The following is a 22,753-nucleotide window of genomic DNA, read 5'->3' on the forward strand; positions in this document are numbered from 1 at the left end:
AGGTTCAAGAATATAATTATGTGTTGGAAATATTATAGTACCCCTATAACATTTATCTGAAAGGACGATACCAGTTAGTTTTCATTTTATCTAAATCTTTAAAAAATTTTACCAAATAATTTAATATTAGCAATTATTCTTAAAATTACTCCAATAGTTTAATAGTAATTTAAGAATATTTTTTTACCTCAAGAGTATTCAAAAATATATTGTCTCTCTTGAAATGGCTATGTAGTTAGATTCATTAAGATTTTCAAGAAATTATTTTCAATAACTTATTCTAATAGTTTAGTAAGATCTTATTCTAAAATTTAAATCCTTTAATAAGTTAGTATAATTAAATTTTCATAGTTTTTTTTTTAAATCATTAAACTTTCTAATAGTTTAGTAAGATTTAATTTTAAAATTTTAATTCTCCATTAGTTTAGTAGGATTAATTTTAAAATTTTTATTTTTCTAATTTTCTTTAAAATGTTTATTAAACCTTTCAATAGTTTGATAAGAATTAATTTCAAGATTTAAATTCTCTAATAATTTAATAAGATTAATTTTTAAAATTTATATTTTAAAACCCATAAAGATCCTCCAATATGTTGGTAAGATTTCAAGAATTTATTTCTAAAAAAGTTTTTTTTTAAAAAAAGTTATAAATCATCTAATATATTGGGAAGATTTTATTTTAAAAAAAGAATTTTCAACATTTGAATTTTAGACAATGAAATACTCCAAATAATTTGGTAAGATTTTATTTCAAAATTAATTTTCAAAAATTAAAACTTAAATCAATAATAATATATTAATAATTTACAAAAAAATATATGTAGCAAATAAATAAATTATATAAAAAGAAAAAAGGGTTAGATAATAAATCAAATAAATTATTAGAAAAACCTGAAAATAAAAAAAGAAAAAAAGTTAAATAGTAAATAAAATGAATAAAAGAAGTTAAATAAAAATAAAACAAAAATAGAAAATGAAAAAGAAAAGAAAAAAAGAAACAGTGAAATGGTTAGGTCAAAAGTTGAGTAAACCAAAGGTCACTGACAGGTCAACGAGGATCAAGCTCCGTTTGCGTGAAATGGCACCATTTTGAATCAATACAAATAGCCTTAATTTTTTGCTTCACTTTTCGTTTCCCTCCACTCTATTCTAAAGTCTTCTCCAACTTTTATCTAAACATACAACAAAGCCTAAGAACACCGACTGGCCATAGCCTAAATTTTGGTCAATTGCCTCTGTTGCCATTACCTTCAGCCATTGTCCATCGAAGTGAGTTTGATTCTAGACTTCACCCAAAAGTTCCTCTTAACAACCTCTTTCAATCTAGCCAAATAGATTTTCCAAAAATCTTTTAAATTATCCTAAGTTTAAGTTCAAACTTTGCTGCTGGCACCCTTCAAAAGGCCTATTTCCACCACTTCAAACAACTCCAGCTTTTAGTATGTTATCCTCCACAATATGATATCTTTCTTTGCCATTTCAAATTTCTCAAACACATGTGCCACATTGAGTCACCACTAGCATCGCCACTATCGACTAACACTTAAAGAACACAAAAAAAATTTTCACTTAGTAACCTAGAAATAAAAAAACTAAGAACCTAGTAAAAGGTAAAACCTAAAGAAACAACCTTAACCGGTAGAAAATCATTTTGTATTTTTTTTATTTTCTTTTTTTCTTTGCTATTAATTATTGTTAGGTTTATTGTGTTGATTTCCCCTTATGTTTTTTGTGCTACTAACTCAAGATCGCCTCTTTAGTGTTGTCGATTCTTGTTGTCCCTGCATGTTTTTAGCTGCTAATTTGTGAAACCTTAAATAAAACCTTGAAAACTAGACCCTAAAACACTTTAAACCCTTATTGTTAAAACCATTCCTTATTCTCTTCTAAAAAATCCCTAAAGACCAACCTCAACCAAAACCAATCCACCAAATTGAGACCAATTCCTCTTTTTTTTTCCATTACTTGAGAATTCGAACTCTACCTAAAAGAATTTAACCCCATGTAATACTACACTCGTATCGGTTCCTCTTCTTTATCAATGACTCTTTGATTGTATTTAAAAAAAGTAAATCCCAATCCAAAAAGAATTTAAATTTAGATAGATGATTTGTTCCTTAACAATTCTATCATTAGAGTTTTTATTTGCAATGGATTCAAACCCAATAACTCAATTTTTCCAAAAAAAGATTCAAGAAACAACTTCTAATTTTCCTTTTTTTCTTTACTTTTCTAATTTTGACTTTGACCAATATATTAAAAGAAAATAAAAATAAATTAAATAATAAACAATAAATAAAAACTTTGAGGCCAATCTAACTATAGGCAAAATTAAAGCCCAATATCAATATAAAACTTAAGGTCTAATAATATTGAAAAGACCTCGAACAAAATTCGATATCTATAGCTGTCTCTCTTTATGCATTTTGTATGAAACAAGAATTGTGCAAACACATAAATATCCATTATGTTTGAGTGTGACTCAGAATAAAAGTTCAAAAGTTCTTATATGAACTAAAGATTCATAATGCAAAACTCACTGATTCACAATTTGACATTCAAAGGATTCGCAACATGACACTCAAAGATTTATAATTTGAAATTCACAAAAGATTCAAAGTTCTTAAAATTTCAAAGATTTGCAAAAAAGTTCAAAGACTCAAAATAGCTCAAAGTTTTGTCAAAATTCATTGATTCCTAATTAAAAAGATTCACAAATAATTTTAAAGATTCAAAAATGAAATTTCAAAGTTTTGTAATTATAAAGATTCACATATTAAATTCAAAGATTTGCAATCATAAAGAATAGTAAATAATTCCAAAGATTCACAAATGAAACTTCAAAAAGTCGTATTTGAAAAACTTTAGAAATTCACATCTAAAATTCAAAGATTCACAATTGAAAATTTTTAAAGATTCACATTCGAAAAATTTTACACATTCATAATTTCAAAGTTTCTCATTCGAAAATATTTAAAAATTATACCTAAAGATTTTATAAATCATTCTTAAAGACTTTTGAGATTATGCCCGGAGGTCTTATAAATAATGCTTTGAGGCCTTACGAGATTATGCCTAGAGATCTTATAAATCATGTTTATCTTTGAAAAAGTTCCTTTAAATAAAGACTTTACAACTTTAAAAGTTTGAAATATTTTCCCCATCCAAAGAATCTCATCATGAAAAATTTTTCTCATTTTCTCATTCAAGGATTTAAAAATCTCATCTTGAAAAAGTTTTCCACATTTAATAAGTCAAAATCTCAACTTGAAAAGTTTTCCTCATTGAGGATTCACAAGTTCAAAATTTCTTCTCATGAAAATTTTCAACTTTTAATCAAAGTAAAAATTTTGTGTATGCAATGAATGCCTTGGTAATGATGTAAATACCTTCTTAATGATGCAAATGAAATAATCTAATTAATAATTTAGATTCTCACTACATGATGTAAATGCATTTTCTAAATAATGACGCAATTGCAATATTCAAAACAATGATTCAAATGTTCACTGAGTGATGCAAATGAATGTCCAAATCATGATACAAATGCAATTATCAAAACAAAACGTTTTATTTGCCTTAAAAAATCACTTTTATCTTATTGATTTGGAAATCATCCCTAATTTATCAAAATGCAACATTTCAAATTTGAATGTTTATAAGAACTTGCAAAACAATGATAATAACAATTATCCTAAAAAGGTTATTAGAACTTTATTTTTTCAAAATGTTCATATTCTTTCCTAACTTATTGAAAGACAACATAACTTATTTTCCTTCATCAAGATGAAAATGAATTAATTCTTCATTTTAAAAGCATGTAAACAAATCTCTTGAGAACTAGTGATTGCTAGCTAAAATGCATGGCATGAATAACAATATTTGGTCTTTCCAAAAGAATACAACAATTTGACACATCAACATCTTAATTATTAAAGAAGACTTTGCTATAGGATAAGAAAAAGAAATCAATGCTTATTTATCTTGCCTTACATATGACAATTCTCTTTTAAAACATAATCCATTCTGGCACTCATTTAAGTTCTTAATTTGTAGCTTTTTAATGAATGTCAAAACTAGCTATGATAGGCTCAAAAAAATGAAAGGAAAAAAAAAATTCATAACACTTCTTCAAAGTAAGGTTGGTTTTCCTGATTTATCCAAAGTGTCCTCTTCTAATGTCTTATGTTTCATATTGGATGTATGTAAATTCATGAGTTACTTTTAAAGTTTGTCTTGCTTTATACTACCTTTTTAGTTTTTAACCTAGAGCTTCATTCATTCATTTTTTTTCTTTTTTTTTTATTTTATTGACTATTCCAACATGCATTTGAGAAATTAAAATTCATCCAAAACCAAATATTAATAATTTCCTAATGAACAAACTCTCCATCTTAGGTATGCACACATGATCAAAATGGATTTTCGAATGATATAACGTATGTTAGGGTTTAAGGTTTAGAAAAAAAAGATAAATAGGCTTAAAAATGTATTCAATGGTAATTAAACCAATGATCTTTTTTTAATAAAGACATTTGTCCTTTACATTTCTCAAGCAATCTTTTCATTTCCTTTTTTTATTTTTTTCTCATTTTTTCCTTTTTTTTTCTTTTTTCTTGCAATTTTCCATTTTTTGACAAGATGAATTCAAAATTTTTGAAACTAAGCTTACTTCAAATTTGTCCCTTAAGATAAGGCATTCTTTCCTAGCCCTTAACATAGGATCCATGCCATTTTGATGAGATCTTTTCTTGAACTTTCTCTCAATAATCCTTTATTAGGATTCATTTAGAAAAGAAAATTAGTAAGCTCAAAAGGGGTAGCAAATGGATAATTTCTTATTTTGTGAAAGGAATTTGAAAAATGGTGATTTATCATTTCAAATGTAGATATTTCCATTACAGAGTAATCTTTTAGGAAAGTTTCTTTTCTCTTTGCTTTTGGAATCATTTAAATGTCTCACTTGCATGATATTACAATGAACTCATTTTTTCATTTTTTCATCTTTTTTTCTTTTTTCTTTTTTTTTTTTTTCACAATTCATCTCAGAATGCATCATCTTAACTTTCTAATCAAGCAAATGCCTAATGTAACAATTTTCATTTCAAGTCCACTTAAGTTGTTCATGCATTCTTCGTTCAATGATAATGAATATCACACAAATTAAAATGTTGAAACAAATGATATTGTGAAAATTAGATAATTTGGTCTTTTGATAAATTTGCCCCAAAATGTGGGTTAATAACAACTTTGGGAAAATGATTGAAAAAAAAAAAGAATGTTGCATAGGTAAAGATGTTGGTTAAAGATATTAGAGAAAAAATGGTCTTATCAGTAATTTACTTTAAGGAAGGAATTAAAGGTTTGAGTTTTATGAAAGAACTTGGATAGCAATGTGTTTGGAATAGCCTCAATAATTCAAATTACCATAATTCAAAATCTTTCAAAGAGTGCATCATACATTGGCTTTTAAAGAATTTTTAAAATATTTGGCAAATTAACAAGTCTTTTTATTACTTATAACTTTAATAAAGATAATTGACTTTGAGATCATCATGGTCAAAGTGGAAGTAAACTTTATGAAACTTAAACAAATGCCCCTTAAGGATTTAAGGCTTTGAATGACTAAATAAGAGCAAGATAGGATTAGTGAAATGAATGGGTGTGTTCATTCGTAATTATAATCACCAATCCTTTTAAGATTATTATCACAAAGTTTCCTTTTCTTTTGAAAAGATTTTTTTTTCAGTCATGGAAAAAATCATATAGACTTTTGTTGTTAAAGAATTTTAAACTTTATAAAGGAAAGAAAAGAATTTTTAGTATTCACAAATCCTTTCCAATGCATGGTAACATGTTGTACTGCTTAAAAAGCTTTTTCAAACAAATAAAACAAGAGTTAATTTTCAATAAAACTATGTAAAAACAAAAAAAAGTGAAAATTGCTCCTAATCACAATTATGTATTTACTTTTTTTTTTTTATGTATGGAGAAGTGAAATGAAGTAATGCTTGCATGAAATGCTTACATGGATGAAAAAAAATGTATGCACAAATGCATGTATGTAATGCATGATGCAATGAATTTGAGTAAATAAAACTCTTATTTTGAAAAGTGGATCAACACAAAGACATGGATCAACAAAACTCAAAATCTCACTTTTTTTAAGTAAATAAAACTCTTTTAAAAAAAAAAAGAAAAAAATTTAAATTTAAATTACAAAAATTAATTCAACAAAATAAAATATCAACAAATACAAGATCAATACAAAGACATATTATTGATAAGGGATTGACATAGCTTTACCTTAAGGCTAAGTTCTATAAGTTCACTACATGCTTGTTTAGGATGTTTCACAATCTAAAAGGTTCTTAAAATGTTTTTTAGTATCGTCTATGATTGACTAGTAAGGCATCATCCACCACAAGCTATAAATGAAAAGAGTTCAATTTGAATGAGAGTATTTTGTTAACCCATGCAAAGGTATAAAACCTTACGAAAACATACATGTTTTACTCCTTCTTAGAAGGATGAAACCCAAGTATAGAGTTCATGCATGCATGTGTAGTGTGTGTGCATAGAAGAACATTAAATGCTAACAAATACTACATGAAAATAATTAAGTAAAACCATTAAATTTGTTAAGGTTTGGATAACACAAAATCAATTATCAACTCAACTCTCAAATTTTCTAACGGAATCGCCAAATTATCATAATGTACAAGTCTAAAAATTCAATCATTACACAAACTAGGAGTTGCACAAATTTTTTTTTTGTTTAGGTGCGATTGGCTATCTAATTTACTATTATTTTTAAAGATAAATCCTAAAATCAACTTAGGTTCTTTAAAAAGAATAGGTTTTGATCCACGAAATAGAACTAAGTTTGAGAATGTGATTATGTGTAGGGAAAGTTATAGCATATCTATAATGCCCCATATAAAGGGATGATGCTAGTTAGTTTTAATGTTATCCAAAGCTTTAAAAAATTTTACCAAATAATTTAATATTAGAAATTATTCTTTAAATTACTCCAATAATTTGATAGCAATTTAAAAATATTTTTTACATCAAAAGTATTAAAGAATAATATTGTCTATCCTGAGAAAGTTTTGTTGTCAAATTCATTAAGATTTTCAAGAAATTATTTTCAATAAAATCAATAAAATTTTATAATAGGTTGGTAAAATTTTATTTTAAAATTTAAATTCTCCAATAGTTTATAAGATTTCTATAAATTTGTTAACAAATCATTAAACTTTCTAATAATTTGGTAAGATTTAATTTTAAGATTTAAATCCTCTAATAATTTAATAACATTAATTTCATTAATTTTGTTTTTCTAATTTTCTTTATAAAGATCATTAAACCTTTCAATCGTTTAGTAAGATTAATTGCATATTTTAAATTCTCCAATAGTCTAACAAGATTAATTTTTAAAATTATTTTTTTAAAACTTGGGAAAATCCTTCAATATATTAGTAGGATTTCAAGAATTTATTTTCAAAAAAGTTTTATTTAAAAAGTTATAAAATTTTCCAATATGTTGATAAAATTTTACTTTAAAAAATGAATTTTCAACATTTGAATTTCAATATAATAAAATCCTCCAAATAGGTTGGTAGGATTTTATCTCGAAATTAATTTTCAAAAATTAAATTTTAAATCAATAATAATACATTAATAAGTTAAAAAAATATATGTAGCAAATAAATAATAAATAATTTATATAAAAAGAAAAAGGGTTAGATAATAAATCAAATAAAAGTACTAAAAAAATTGAAAAGAAAAAAGTTAGTAAATAAAACGATTAAAAAAATTAAATAAAAATAAAGAAAAAATAAAAAAGAAAATAATCAAATGGGTCAGCATATAAGTCGGGCGAAGCACAAGTCATTACAGAGTTAATGTGGGTTAAGCTCATTTTTGCATTAAACGACACTGTTTTGATTCAATATAAATAGCCCAAAAAAATTTTTTCATTTCTTCTTCTGTCTCTCTCTTTTAGAGTCATCTCTAACTTTTCTCTAAAATTCAAGAAGCCCAAAAACATCGACCAACCCCAAACCAAAATCTGGCCAATTACCTCGGTCACCAACATCTTGGCTATTATCATCCGTCGTCTATCGGTGATGGTTCAGAGACTTCACCCAAATGTTCTACTTGACTCCTCTTTAGATCTAGTTCAATGGATTTTCCAAAAACCTTTTAAATTGTCCTAGATTTAAGTTCAAACTTTTTGGTTAGCACCCTTATAAGGGTTATCCCTACCAATCTGAATGACACCAGGTTTTAGTACTCTTTAATATGATCTCCCTCTTTGTTGTTTTAGATTTCTCAGAATATATGCACCACATTGAGTCACCACTAATGTCGCCATTATCGACAAACACCTAAAGATCATAAAAATGTTTTTCACTCACTAACCTAGAAACCAAAAAAACTAAAACCTAGAAAAGGGTAAAACTCAAAGAAACAACCCCAATTGGTAGAAAACCTTTTTTGAATTTTTCTTGTTTTCTCTTTTTATTTGCTGTTGATTATTATTAGGTTTATTGTTTTGGTCTTCCCATATATTTTTTTATGCTAATAACTCAAGACTCCATTTTTTTTTATGTCATTGATTCTTATTGTCCTTCTCTTTTTTTAACTATTAATTTATGAAACCTTAAACAACTCCATGAAAACTAGACCTTAAAACACTCTATACCTTGTTGCTACAACCTTTTTCTTTTTTGTTTTTAAAAAATACCCAAAGACCAACCTTAGCCTAAATCAATCCACCAAACCAAGATCAATTCCTTTTGTTTTTTGGCTACTAAAGAATTCAAACTTTACCTAAAAGAATTTAACCCCAAGCAATGCCACACTTATTTTGGCTCTTTTTCCCTATCAATGAATCTTTGAGTTGTTTTTATAGAGAGTTAGTCTCAATCTAAAAAGAATTTGAATTTAGAAAGATGATTTGTTCCATAACAATTCTATCATTAGAGTTTTAATTTGCAAGGGATTCAAATAAAAAAACTCAATTTTTTCGGAAGAAGATTAAACCAAAAGCAACTTTCGATTTTCCCTTTTTACTTTTTTTTTCTACTTTTTTAATTTTCATTTTGGCCAACAAATTAAAAGAAAATAGAAATAAGTTAAATACAAAAAATAAATAAAAACTTTAGGGCCTTTTTCGACTGTGGGCAAAATTGAAGCCCAATAAATAAAAACTCGAGGCTTAATAATATTGAAAGAGATTTTGGACAAAATTGCATATATATAAAAAAGATTTTTAAAAAATAAAAATTACAAAGAGAATAAATGTTAACCAATAAATCATACAATAAATGCAAAATTATTTTATCTTATTATGGGTTAATAAATTAAATTTCAAGATAATAATGAATAATAGTAAAAAATAATTTTCTTTATTTTTTGTCTTATTATACATATAATTTATGATTAAATTCTTTATTAGTTTTAAAAATAGAAAAATTACAATGCTTCTTTTATAGCACAAATAGCTAACAATTAAAGCATAGTCTATTGGATTTTAAGTTTATATTATTTTAATCTTATTATATCATCGTGGTATTTCATGTATTCATTAAAAAAATTTATTACTTTCAAAAATTGTTATTACCTGTATAAAAAAATAAAAAATCATAATGAAATTATTTATTCTTTTTTAAAATAAAAAGTTTTAACCTTGAGTATACCTAAATAATCTAATGATAATGCATTTGTATTCTTATTTTTTATTTACTTATTAATTTTTTAAAATTTTCCTTTATCAAATATATAACAAAAAATAGATAAAAAAAACATCAAAAATTTTTTTTAAACATTAATAAATTTTTTTAATAATTATAAATTTAATCCTATAATGCAAGTATCTTTTCTAAAAATACCCAAGTAATAGGTGGATAAATTTTACTTTTATTAATTGTGTTGATAATTCTAAGTTAACATATACATATTTATATATATATATATATAATTAAGTTTAAAAATATTATTTTGATTCAAATTTGTTATAAATTTAATTTTGATCAAGAAGAAAAAAAAGTACGAGAGTTACACTAATATAGTGAATTTTTACTCTTTTTATATTATATATAAAAGTCATGATCAATCTATACTAGAATAAAATTAAAAGGTTTTATACTTTTTTTTAACTATTAATTTCATTAAATCTTAAGAAAGAGATTAAACAAATTTTTTTCTTTTTTTGACTTGTCTCTATCATATTTTGGATTTATTAAAATCAATAATAAAAAAATAAAAACACTTTATTTTATATTAGTGTAAGTTAATAATTTTTTAATGTATACATCAAATATTCCTAAATTTCAAGAGAAAAAATGATTTAAAAAAAAGTTATAGAAGAGAATGTGTATTATTAGATTTTGTTGATTTTAAAAAATGTAAGATTTTTCAATTTAATTAGAGGAATATAAGATTGTTTAATAAAATCTCTTACTGCAATATCTTTGGTGATATTTGATATTTATAACATGTGAATAAATAATGATTTATTTAAAATTTTATTTGTTTAATATGTAATAGTTTATTTAATATTTTTATTAAATTATTTAAATAAAATTATTTTAGGTTTTATTGAAATTGGAATTAAAAAAAAAAAAAGAAAGAAAGAGTAACAGAGGACATTCGACGTGACATTTAAATTCTCCCTCTTTCTCAAGTCCTTGTGCTAATACCTTCATATAAAAGAAAAAAAGGAAAAGAAAAGCAGAGGGGCAGTGCAGTTCGTGCGGCGTGGTCTGAGACAGAGAATCCTACTGGAAATGAAGATGGATGGAATTATATCTCTGCTCCTTGTTTGTATGATCATACTGGTAATTTCAAAAGGGTTTGCTTTCTTTGTTTTAAGATTCTATTAGTATCATTTGTGTATTGATTTGGGGATGGCAATCATCAGTTGGTAGCTAACGGCAGAGTTGGAAGTCGTAAGAGTGGCAAGTTTTCTTCGTCTTCGGTTTTTTCTTTGTTCACTATTAAAGAAAAGAGTAGGTTTTGGAGTGAGGCTGTTATACGTGGAGGTACCCATGATTTTCTTTTCCTTTCCCGGAAAATATACTCTCAATTTTCTTTTCAAGTTTTGTTGTTGTTGTTATTATTGTTTCTTTAAAAGATTTCTCTCCTTATCTTTTTTCAGATTTGGATGATTTTGAAACCAGGAGCCCTTATGAAATGGGTGTTTACAACTACACCAAGGCAGGTAATTGAACAAATTGTGCGTTAATTTGGTTTTGAATTTGCCCTAACATTTCAATTTCATGAATTGCATTTCAGTTCACCATATGTCTTCATCCCTTTTGGAGGTAACATTGCAAATTACCTAAACCTTATGGAAGTCGATTCTATGTACCTTCCGGTTCCTGTCAATTTCATTTTCATAGGATTTGAAGGAAAGGGGAACCAAGGTATCCCAAACTTTTACATTTCTTTTTTACTTCAGTTACTACTATCTTTTTTGTTTTTTTTTTTTTTCACTTTGATGATACTTGTAATTCTGATTTTTCATTTCCTTGATCACATTTGTTTTCGTTTGTAAATAGAGTTCAAGCTTCATCCAGAAGAACTTGAGGGATGGTTTACCAAAATAGATCACATCCTTGCACATACACTAGTTCCGCAAAATGGAGAACTTATCAACCCATTTAACAAAATTAGCATAGATAAAATGCAACATCACCATCTTCCCAGCATCAGTCATATTTATTACAAGTAATACTCTTTTTTTTTTGTTTTTATTAATTTGTTGTTGATTTATACACTTGATGGCAAGATATGTTTCCTAGCAACTCTTAAATTAAGATTTTCATATTATTGTAATGTATTGATGAATTTCTCTGCAGTTTCTCTGTCCATGCCATACAAATGGGTGAAAAGGTGACTTCTGTCTTTGGACGTGCTATCAATGTTTTAGCCCACAAAGATGATGTATCTGATGACAGGTGAAACAAGTCCTAACCCAAATTCTCTTTTATTTGATTGTTTATGTTACTTAAATAACATTACTTTTTCTTTTTTTTTTTTTTAAATTGTTTGGGGTGTTTGTCACTCTACTTGTGGGCTCAAATCTGACTTGTATATTCCTTTTAACTAGAAAAAAAATCTCATTTGCACATGGCAACCACTAAAATTGGGAAATGGAACTTTTATAGTTTTTTCAACTTTTGATGTTTAAAATCTTGTGAGATGAGGAAAACATTCAATGATTAAATGTTTTGATGAAAAGCATCAATAATGAAATGTTCTAGCTGGTTAAGAACATAGTCTCTTGTGCAGACTGTTTTCTGTAAACTGTTAAAGTGTCTCATCAAATATTCTTCCCATTTGGTTGGTTTAGGTTTTTTTAATCTGAATTTCATGTCCTTATCTTCATTCACTAATACCACGGCTCATTGTTGACAGGGATGGCACTGATTCGCTTTGGCAAGTGGATGTGGACATGATGGATGTTCTTTTCACTAGCCTTGTTGAATACCTTCAGCTTGAAGATGCATATAACATCTTCGTTTTGAATCCTTGATGTGATTAAAGAAGAGCCAAATATGGATACTGGTGTGTATTTTAGTAAGAAAATTGCATTTATCTTTTTCGTTAGTTTTTAGGACAAACAAAACCAAAAATTGTAAAACCATACATATGAACTAGTCCTTCAAACTTATGCCTTTAGTTCCAGCTATTGGTCTTAATATTTCATTGTTCTTACCAATTAATTGAGATAAATTTATGTTCTTTTTCCTTCCAACCTAATCTAGCTTTTCTCTACCTTGTAGCTTTTTTGATGTTGCAGTAGGCTTATGATACAGAGTGGACTATCTGTTGCACTATTATTTAAATCTAGATTTGTTTACTATACTGAAATGTCTGTCTAACAATTAACATAGAACTATTAGTGACCTGGAAAATTATTTTGGTTCCACATAAAGACATCTTTTCTTTATTTAAATATACATATATATATATATATATATATATATATTGAATTGCCAACCACATAAAGACAGAATGCACTAATAATGGTCTTTCCGTACCATAACTTCTGACTTTTGAGAAAAATGTACATTATTTCTCAGACCTTGTACTTTAGAGTTTAAAGCGCAAATCAATCTGTTACTAACTGATATGCTATTAACATGTTCCATTGTCAATGTTAAACCACCATTCCCTATTGCCAAGGCTGCCACCATTTAATTGGTGACATAAATGCATGATCTTCCTCTTTAAATTGTTGGAATCATCCTACGATATAATTGAACTTATACTTAGTCTTACTTATCATTACAAAGTATGATACTCTAATCCATTATCTACTTACCAAAACTATCTAGCTTATTGTTTATTTATTTGATTATAAGAATCAGTTACTTCCTTTGGTAATTAAACTAATTGTTATACCTAATCTCATTTAGTTATTCTATCAATTATTTAGCTTTTTTTATTTGTTCTGTTTCTTTCTTAGTCTTTACTTTTTAAAAATCAATTGACAAGAGAGGTTTATCTGAGTTCAAAATAACTTTACTAAAAGAGGTATTTACGGGTTTCTTTGTTGCTTATATGTTCACGTTGTCCATTCTGTTTGTCTATTAAGTATTTGTGGGAAAACACTTATTTACAGTTGGTTGTAATATTATAATCTGTATATTGATAGTTAGGATCTCTAGAATTAAGTATTTGTATCTCTAGAATTAAGGAAAAAAAATTAGGATAGATAATCCTTCAATTATAGGATCAGTTTTTAAGAAGATTTAGTTTCCTAGTTTAAGCCCTAGTTAGTTGTATATAAACCTAAGGTGCTTGTATAATTCTTAATAAGCAGTTTTTCAATATACATTCAGTTTTTATTCTTAGTTTTTCATATAGTTTTATTTCTTAGTTTTTTCACATGGTATTAAAGCTTTAGGCTCTTATTGGAAAGTAAAATTTTCAGCCTTCATTGCTGACTTCTACTTTAGGCCTTCATTGCGGAACCTTGTTAAGGCCTTCATAGCCATTTTATTTTTCCCTTCTTTAGCCTTCATTGCTAAGTCATTTTTGGTTATATCTTAAGACTTGTTTCAGTTCAAAGAAAGATATCATTACCACCCAATTTGAGGAAGTGTCAACTGAAAAAATCATCGGAGTACTACAGATGTCTTAGAAATAAGGAGAGTTGGACAGAGAAGAGATTGAGAAGTTGAGAAGCCTATTGAAAACCCTTGAAAAGCCTAATGGGGTATGTTCCTTGGGTAAGGTCTCTAGTTCAAGTAAAGCTTCTGGTTCTCATGGATTAACTGTCTCGGTTAAGCCTATTGCGAGTTCTTGAGTCATTGACTCAGGAGCCACAGACCATATGACACATTCCTCACAAAAGTTTAGTATATATACCCTATGTCCTAGTAATAAGAAAATTATTATTGCAGATGGTTCACTTACTACAGTGGTAGGATTAGGAGATGTTTAAATTAGTCCCTCGTTTGTTCTTAAAGATGTTCATGTTTTTGGATTGTCTACTAATCTAATATCTATACAAAAACTTACCAGAAATATGAATTGCAAAATGACTTTTTATCCATCTTATTGTAAATTTCAGGACCAGAGTTCGGGGAAGAGGATTGGATTTGCTACGGAAAAGGATGGACTATATTATCTTGAGACATCAAACAACACAAGTAATTTCAAGAATAGTTTACCTTTGTCATTTCTTTCTAAAAAATCTTTCAATAAAGACAAAATCTGGCTTTATCATTTTCATCTTGGGCATCCTTTTTTTGGAACTTTGAAAAACATATTTCCTTTTTTGTTCAAAGGATTAAATGTAAAAAATTTTCATTGTAATGTTTGTGAACTTGCAACACATAGACGTGTCTTTTCCAGTTAGCAATAAAAGAAGTTCTACTCCTTTTTACTTGATTCATAGTGACATATAGGGTCCCTCTACAATTCCTAATATTTTAGGTGTAAGGTGATTTGTTTCTTTCATAGATGATTGTACCAGGTTCTCTTGGATATTTTTACTTAAATCTAAATTAGATGTGACTAGTGTGTTTTTAAACTTCCACAACATGATCCAAAATTAATTTGGAGTGAAAATCAAGAGATTTAGGTCTGATAATGCAGGAGACTATTTCAACTAGAGTTTATCTACCTATTTCCAAAATGAGAGGATTATCCATGAGTCATGTTGTGTTAATACTTCATAGCAGAATGGAGTGGTGGAGAGAAAAAATAGTCATTTAGTAGCGACAACTTGAGCTTTATTTTTTCAAGCAAACGTACCCAAATCCTCTTGGGAGGAAGCTGTTCTCATTACCAAACATATTATAAATAGGTTACCTTCAAAGGTTTTGGGATTGAAAACTCTTATGAAACTATTCTCACAATTCTATCTCAACTTTAATATCACAAACAACCTCAAACCTAGGATATTTGGTTGTACATCATTTGTTCATGTTCACAGTCCCAATAGGGGGAAGTTGGATCATAGAGCAATTAAGTGTATTTTTATGGGATATTCATCAACTCAAAAATGGTATAAATATTATCATCCTCCAACTAAAAAATTCTGTGTTTGCAGATGTCACTTTTGAAGAAAGTAAACCATTTTTTACGCAACCCTATCTTCAGGGTGAGACTTCATTCATGGAAGATAAGGATAAAGACTTCTTTTTGCTTGATTTATCCTCTTCTTCAACATTTTCACCCATTAATTCTTCTAAGTCGAAATCTATTTCTGTTGAGCTTAAGTCAAACATTGAATTTGAGTCTGAACCCATTCCAAACACAGAAGATGTGACAAAGGATAATATTGTTCTTGATTCTATGAAGTAATTACAAGTGCATTCAAGAAAGAAAGTTCCAGATCCTGAACCAGTGCCAGTCCAAGAACCTAATCCTAACTTTGGAAATGAGGTAACTACAGTTTTTGACTCTATTTCTCAAAATGAGCTTGAATCTCCTCAAACTATAACTAGTGATTATGATCTGCCTATTGTCATTAGGAAAGGAACCAGAGAATGTACTAAGCATCTATTATACCTAATATCTAATTTTGTGTCACTTGAAAAATTCTCACTATTCCACAAAAATTTTCTTGTGAGCCTAAACACTATTTCTGTTCCAACTACATTATCCGAGGTATTATCTAGTGAGAAATGGAGGCAAGCCATAAAAATAGAAATGAAGGCCTTAGAGAAAAATAAGACATGCGAACTGGTAGAGTTGCCTAAAGAAAAAAATCCAGTAGGGTGTAAATGGGTTTTCATTGTAAAATATAAGGTGGATGGTACTGTTGAAAGGTATAAAGCTAGGTTAGTGGCTAAGGGCTACACTCAAACCTATGGAGTGGATTTTCAAGAAACTTTTGCTCTAGTTGCCAAAATGAATACAGTTAGGATTTTGTTATTATTGGCTGCAAATTACAATTGGTAGCTTCAACAATTTGATGTAAAGATGGTTTTCTACATGGTGATTTGGAAGAAGAAATATATATAAAGGTTCCACCGAAATTTGGAGGTCATCTAGAAGCAAATAAAGTATGCAAGCTGAAAAAGGCTTTATATGACCTTAAACAGTCTCCTAGGCTTGGTTCAGGAGATTTGCCAAAGTGATGCTAGCAATGAGATATAAATAGAGTCAAGGAGATCACACATTATTTATCAAGTACTTTGATTTAGGGAGAGTGACAGTTTTATTAGTGTATGATGATGATATAATTGTAACTGGAGATTATGAAAAAGAGAAAGAATCTCTAAAACAGTGTTTGGCTAGAGAATTTGAGATAAAAGAGCTAAGGAGATTGAAGTACTTCCTGGGAATTGAAATAGATCACTCACGGCATGGTATTTTCATCTCACAACAAAAATATGTGATGAGTTTTTTTAAGGAAACTGGGAAGCTCGTATGTAAACTTGTGAATACCCCTATAGACCTTCATCAAAAAATTGGAGAAGCTAATGAAGATGCTATTGTAGATAGAGAGATGTACTAAAGGTTAGTTGGAAGACTCATTTATCTCTCACATAGTAGACCTGATATAGCATATGCTGTGAGTGTGGTAAGTTAATTTATACGTAGTCCTAAAAAAGTGCACCTACAGGTTGTCTACTGTGTATTGCACTATTTGAAGGCCAATCCTAGGAGATGTATTTTATTCAAAAGAAATTCAGGACTAGTTCTAAAAGCATATACAAATGCTGATTATGTAGGTTCAGTAATTGATAGAGGATCCACATTAGGCTACTGCACTTTCCTAGGTGATAATCTTGTAACTTGGAGGAGTAAAAAACAGAATGTGGTGGCAAGATTAAGTGCTGAGGTAGAGTTTAGAGCAATGGCTCAAGAAATTTGTGAGCTACAATGGTTAAAGATTATCCTAAAAGACTTGAAGATCAAGTGGGATGGACCAATGAGACTTTACTGTGATAACAATTCTGCAATAAGCATTGCACACAATCTTGTGCAACATGACAGAACAAAACAGATTGAAGTAGACCGGCATTTCATAAAAAAGAAATTAGACAGTGGGTTGATTTGTATGTCGTATGCATCAACCAAGGGTTAACTTGTAGATGTGTTGACTAAAGGTCTTAGTAGTGCAACATTTCAATAAATTATTTTCAAGCTAGGAATGGAAAACACTTATTCACCAGCTTTAGGGGAAGTGTGAGAAAACACTTATTTACAGCTGATTATAATCTTGTAATCTGTATATTTGTATTTGTATATCTAGAATTAAGTATTTCTATCCCTAGAATTAAGGACCAAAATAAGGATAAATAATCTCTCAATTATAAGATCAGTTTTAGGAATATTTAGTTTCCTAATTTACACAGTAGTTAGTTGCATATAAACCTAAGGTGCTTGTATAATTCTTTATGAGCAGTTTTTCAATATACATTCAGTTTTACTCTTAATTTTTCACACAGTTTTATTTTTTAGTTTTTCTACAGTTTTGTTATTTTATGCATCTTAGATATTTCAAATACTCAGCTTTTTTTTTCATTGCTATACTAAGCACTTAAAATTTCTAACCACACTTTTTAAATACATTTTTTTCGGTCCAAACTTTTTCAACTGCAACAGCAATGCTTAATTAGCCCTAAGTGTGGTATCTGATAACTTTCAAAAATAAATTAAAGTGTAGTATCTGTTTTCAGTTTACAATTTGATAACATGAGAGCCTATAGGTTCACTTGAATTAAGTGTCAATATCTGTTAGCTTTTTTTTTTTTTTTGCAAAGAAAAGAAAGTGTGGCATTTTCTCTTATCAGTTTAGATTTGATAGCACCTGAGCGTACAGGTTCACATAAAATAAAATTCCTTTAAGGGGAAGGACCTATAATAGTAGCTCACCATTGTTTTTTTTTTGGGGGGGGGGGGGGGGGAGATAGCCTTCAGTGTTGCTGCCCCTGCCTTGCAATACAGTGAGGACCTAGCAAACCCACCAAAAGGAAAAAAAAATGCTTGAAGTGGTGTTTTAGATATGTGGATTACAATATGTGATAAATAATTGGGTGGACCTATTCCCATGCACATTTTGATTGTTCAACGCATATTATGTCATGTTGACGTAACATGCAAGTTCCATGTACGTATAAGGCTGACATTTGCAATGAAGAGGCCATAGCATGTAGAGAAGTAGGGTCACCCTAAATAATTTGAGCAAACTTTATTGCTTATGTTTTTTTGATAGGATTGGATATGGTTTATGGGATGCAACCCTTTCTTTATTACTTCTCCAGGTTGGCATATATCAAAATTTCAATCAAATGCGATTGCTCAGAGTTACATCATCACAACTCTTGAGGAGTCAATAAAATAGGTCAATTCAGCCATGCGCCTTCTACTATGGGAGCATACAAATATCCTTTTCTTGTGGCAAATAAATAATTGAGAACCACAGCATGCTTGCGCCCACACACGACTAATAAGGTGCTTACACACAAAATTATGCAAGGAAGGTGGCCTTTTCATAATCCGCTAGTCATATTATAGACTTGGGATTTAGTGAATAACCATTGTTGTGGGTTTGATACCTCTTATTCATCATTTTTGTACTGTATATTTGGGTATGACTGTTCCCACGAGAAAATGTTCCTGCAGTTTGACTGGTTTTTAAGTCAACAAATTCTGATGCTCAAACCTTGCTATGGTTGATTGTGTTCATCTTTTGAATCTAGAACTGCTTTTAGATTATATTTAGTCTTGATGGAGTTTCTACAAAGGGAGACTTAACAAATAGCAGCTGAGAAAACCTTTAAATACTTTCAATCTCAGGAGCGTGAGCTAGTGAACAAGTATAATTATGTTGTCAGCTTATGGAGAAGAGTAAGTGCACTTGTTGTCATCTTTGATTAATGTTATTTAATTAATTCAATTAATATCATATTTTACTTATATGATGGTGGTGACTGTTTGCTGTACAGGCTAACATGCATTTTTCTTTTTCAGATTTCAATTATTTCTGGAGAATTGAAATTATTTAGATGCCATGAGACTGCTATATACCTTAGAAGAAGCATCCAAAGGGTTTGTTTTCGCTAAAAAGTTTCATTATTTCCTGCCCTTCTAATTTTTTGGTTAAATTTGAAAATAGTTATGCAGATAAATTGCGATCTTTGTTTTAGATTTAGTAATCTTATCAGTTAGAAAAAGAAGGCTTCTTATGATTAACTGATGCGATTTTTTTCTTTCTTATATTTGAACATCCACATGCAAACACATTAATTTTTAAATAGTGAAGTGAAATTCTTAAAATAAGCTTTTAGCTCTTAAAAAAGACGAGCAAAATACTTATTGAGGAAAATATAATATTTAAATGGATGAAAATCTTTTCAACAAGTAAATATTGGAAAGAACATGAGGTGAAGCACATAAAACTCTTTAAGCAATGCTAAGCAAATGAAAATAGCAAAAACTAAGATAGGGTTTGATTTCAAAAAACAGAATCATTTTCTGTTTTCATTTTCCAAGAAAATAAAAATGAGTGGAAGCGTGTGTGGTAATTAAAAATGAAAACAAGTTTGTAGAAAACAAAAATGAAAATGGAGTGAAATATGAAAACAAAAAAAAGATGTTTTCAATTGTGAAAACAAAGGGTGTACATTACTTTTTTCCTTACCCTTTTATAAGTTATCATATTTAAACATTTTTTAATATCATTAATTAATAAATATATATTATATTTATAATTAAATGACATTAATAGTAATATTATTGAATATTTTATTTATTTATTTATTTTTTCATTTTAGAAAACAATTTTTATTTTCGTTTACCAAATACATTTTTTAGAAAATAAAAAATAAAAAATAAAAAATATTTTCTAAAAAATGAAAATAAAAAATAAAAACAAAAAAACATTTTCTCAAACCAAACAAAGCCTAATATTCTGTGCAGTTGTTTCATCCGGCCTTTAAGTTCCATGCTTTTTGGCCATATTTTGCATTTGGTTGATGGAGATGTGGACTTAGTTTTATCTATTAACTGAATTGGTAGTTAGAACAATCTGACTCTGAGCACCTTACTTGATATCTATGATTCAGTAATCTTTTTCTACAGCTGCTCAATGCCCTAATATGTGGTAATATCTTATGATCTCCTAAAATTAAGTGTTTGACGGAATGATATTTCTTTTGAGTTAAAATGTCAAGACAGCCAGTGAGATTTAGATGTTTATGATATTTCATTGGAGGATGTTCCAATTTTGTGGTAATAGCTTCTGATTTCTTAAAAGCAAACTGCTTTCCTGAATTTGATGTTATGATTTTTCTGTTGTAATGAAAAATTCAAGAGGTCCAGTCGGATTTAGATTTTTATGATATTTCATTGGATTGTGGTTCAATTAATTCATTATCATGGGGCTTACTGTTATGAACTCAACTTCAATAATAGCAGAGTTAATTACGCTTTTGGTTTGAATTTTGGGAAAATGTACAACTTTGGTACTGAAAAAAAAAAGAAATTTACAACTTGCACCATGAACTTTCAAATAATGTATCATTTTAATTCAAATTTTAATACTGTTAACACTCACTTATATGATATTTAACCAGTATAATTATATTATATGCATGCTATTTTTTAAATAAAAGTGTTAAATATTTAGTAAAAACTTCACATGAATGTCATGTGGATGCTACATGACAAATAATAATTGACCAATCCTAAACTCTTTTATTGTTTAGGTAAAATAATATATATTTTAATTTAGTGAAAAATGTTGATAGTATGTGTGTTGAACACGTAATTTGATAATAATTATCAAATGCTATATATATAAGTTGATATGATTAACGGGATAAGAGTTTTGGTTCACATGATATATAATTTGAAAGTTCATGATGCAAACTATATATTTTATTTATTTAGATACCGATTCATACATTGTCCATAAGTTCAGATACTAAATATTTAATCAACTCATAATGGTATTTTGAATTTTTGACCATTGGTGAGACTTTTATTTTATGGAACTAAAATGACCTGTTCAAATTCAGATAGATTCTATTCAAAACCTGAAACCTGAAGAAACTTGGGGATCTAAAAGAACGAGCGAAAAAAATAAATAGGAGCCCTATCCTTGTTTTCTTTTTTTAATAGCTAATTCTGGAGAGAGAGAGAGAGAGAGAGAGAGAGCTTTTTGGGGAAGAATGGCGACCAATGCCTTGGCCACAAAAGTTAAGAAGCCACTTAGAAGCTTTTCAAATTGTTTCCTCCAATTTCTCACAAAATCAATGTGGCACATGGGAACTGTTATCTCACTTTGGTAGAAAATTGGTCTCCTTTGTGTGTGTGTTTTGTGAGATGTGGGTATTGGGTTTTCACGTCTATAAGCAGTAAGAACCTCTACCTTTGTAGATTGACTTGTTGGTTTTCTTGCTCTTTGATTCTCTAAATGCTAATTATGGCACTTGTAAACTTGTAATGGTTGCATTCCCTCTCTAACTGCTCTCAGAATTGCAGCTTGTGCGGCAGAGCACCCTTCATTCTTTGTGTTAATTGGTTTTTTTTGAGTGCAAATAATGACCAATTCCACTTGTTCTAAACATGTTTTGGTGAAGGTTTTTGTTTTCTTACAGTCTCTCTCTATATCCTTGAACAGTTAAAACAGTGATTTGCAAGCAGTTAAAATTTTGGGGCTGATCCGGTAATTTACTTTTCTTATGCAGGTTTGTTGATCAAGTGAATACAACCATATCCCTTCTTCGCCCAATTCATTGCAGAAAAGAGACTGAGCTGATGTCATGGTTGATAAGTAGCAGCGGTGATTGGTTCAAAGCTTCTTGTAGATGTCTCATGAAGGACTAAAATTTCCCCCCATAGTCATAGAGGCTTGTCATACACCAGTTACCATTCACCACAACAAAGTTGTATTAGAAATGATAGTTTATTAGAGATTAGAAATGAGAAAGTGGCCAAATGATAACACCAAAAATATCAGAGATCTAGAATATTGATTTGAAAATTGTCATTTATAACATGCCCAAAGAGATTACCAAATATAGCAGCTTCATGTGTAAGTAAATTGTACTAATTGTCATTGCTGATGTTTCAAAATAGAAAAATTTCGGAGCATTTACTGTAGGCCTTGAGGATGAATCCTGTGTATCTTGCATTTACTAAGGCAAATTGACATGGATGCAAGTTGAAAGGTCAATAGTGTCTCAAGTGGTGGTATGTATTTCAGCTGCTTCCGCCTGTGGGGAATGAGATAGTGAATGAAGTAATGAAGTGATTTCCTCATGTTGAG

At 28.6% G+C, this 22,753-nt stretch overlaps 1 protein-coding gene across 8 annotated transcripts; it reads left to right on the forward strand.

Moving 5' to 3' along the window:
* The first annotated feature begins 10,579 nt into the window (after nucleotides 1-10,579).
* LOC111301977 (uncharacterized) lies at nucleotides 10,580-22,503 on the forward strand. Of its 8 annotated transcripts, XR_016328211.1 has the most exons (12): nucleotides 10,590-10,847; nucleotides 10,931-11,051; nucleotides 11,168-11,226; nucleotides 11,305-11,435; nucleotides 11,571-11,739; nucleotides 11,871-11,969; nucleotides 12,430-12,579; nucleotides 14,594-14,672; nucleotides 18,744-18,933; nucleotides 19,279-19,329; nucleotides 19,453-19,530; nucleotides 22,173-22,503. XR_016328211.1 is itself a non-coding variant. In XM_089744594.1 (8 exons), the coding sequence occupies exons 3-7, from the start codon at nucleotides 11,174-11,176 to the stop codon at nucleotides 12,545-12,547; spliced, it is 570 nt and encodes a 189-aa protein (XP_089600720.1). In that variant the 5' UTR covers nucleotides 10,580-10,847; nucleotides 10,931-11,051; nucleotides 11,168-11,173; the 3' UTR covers nucleotides 12,548-12,579; nucleotides 18,744-19,166. The 8 variants fall into 8 exon arrangements, 1 of the variants encoding a protein (XP_089600720.1); XR_016328212.1 differs by lacking the exon at nucleotides 18,744-18,933 and having other exon boundaries at nucleotides 10,589-10,847; XR_016328213.1 differs by lacking the exons at nucleotides 14,594-14,672; nucleotides 18,744-18,933 and having other exon boundaries at nucleotides 10,580-10,847.
* Nucleotides 22,504-22,753: the final 250 nt, after the last annotated feature.

This window comes from Durio zibethinus, chromosome 15, assembly GCF_047325235.1.
Source record: "Durio zibethinus cultivar Kanyao isolate XHJ-2024 chromosome 15, ASM4732523v1, whole genome shotgun sequence".
Taxonomy (NCBI): Eukaryota; Viridiplantae; Streptophyta; class Magnoliopsida; order Malvales; family Malvaceae; genus Durio; species Durio zibethinus.

What these genes read in the sequence shown, in the direction of transcription:
- LOC111301977 (XM_089744594.1), top strand. Translation starts at nt 11,174, where the DNA reads ATGATTTTGAAACCAGGAGCCCTTATGAAATGGGTGTTTACAACTACA. An exon ending in TGAAGGAAAGGGGAACCAAG is followed by an intron (nt 11,436 to 11,570) that starts GTATCCCAAACT and finishes GTTTGTAAATAG; the next exon opens with AGTTCAAGCTTCATCCAGAA. An exon ending in GATGATGTATCTGATGACAG is followed by an intron (nt 11,970 to 12,429) that starts GTGAAACAAGTC and finishes CATTGTTGACAG; the next exon opens with GGATGGCACTGATTCGCTTT.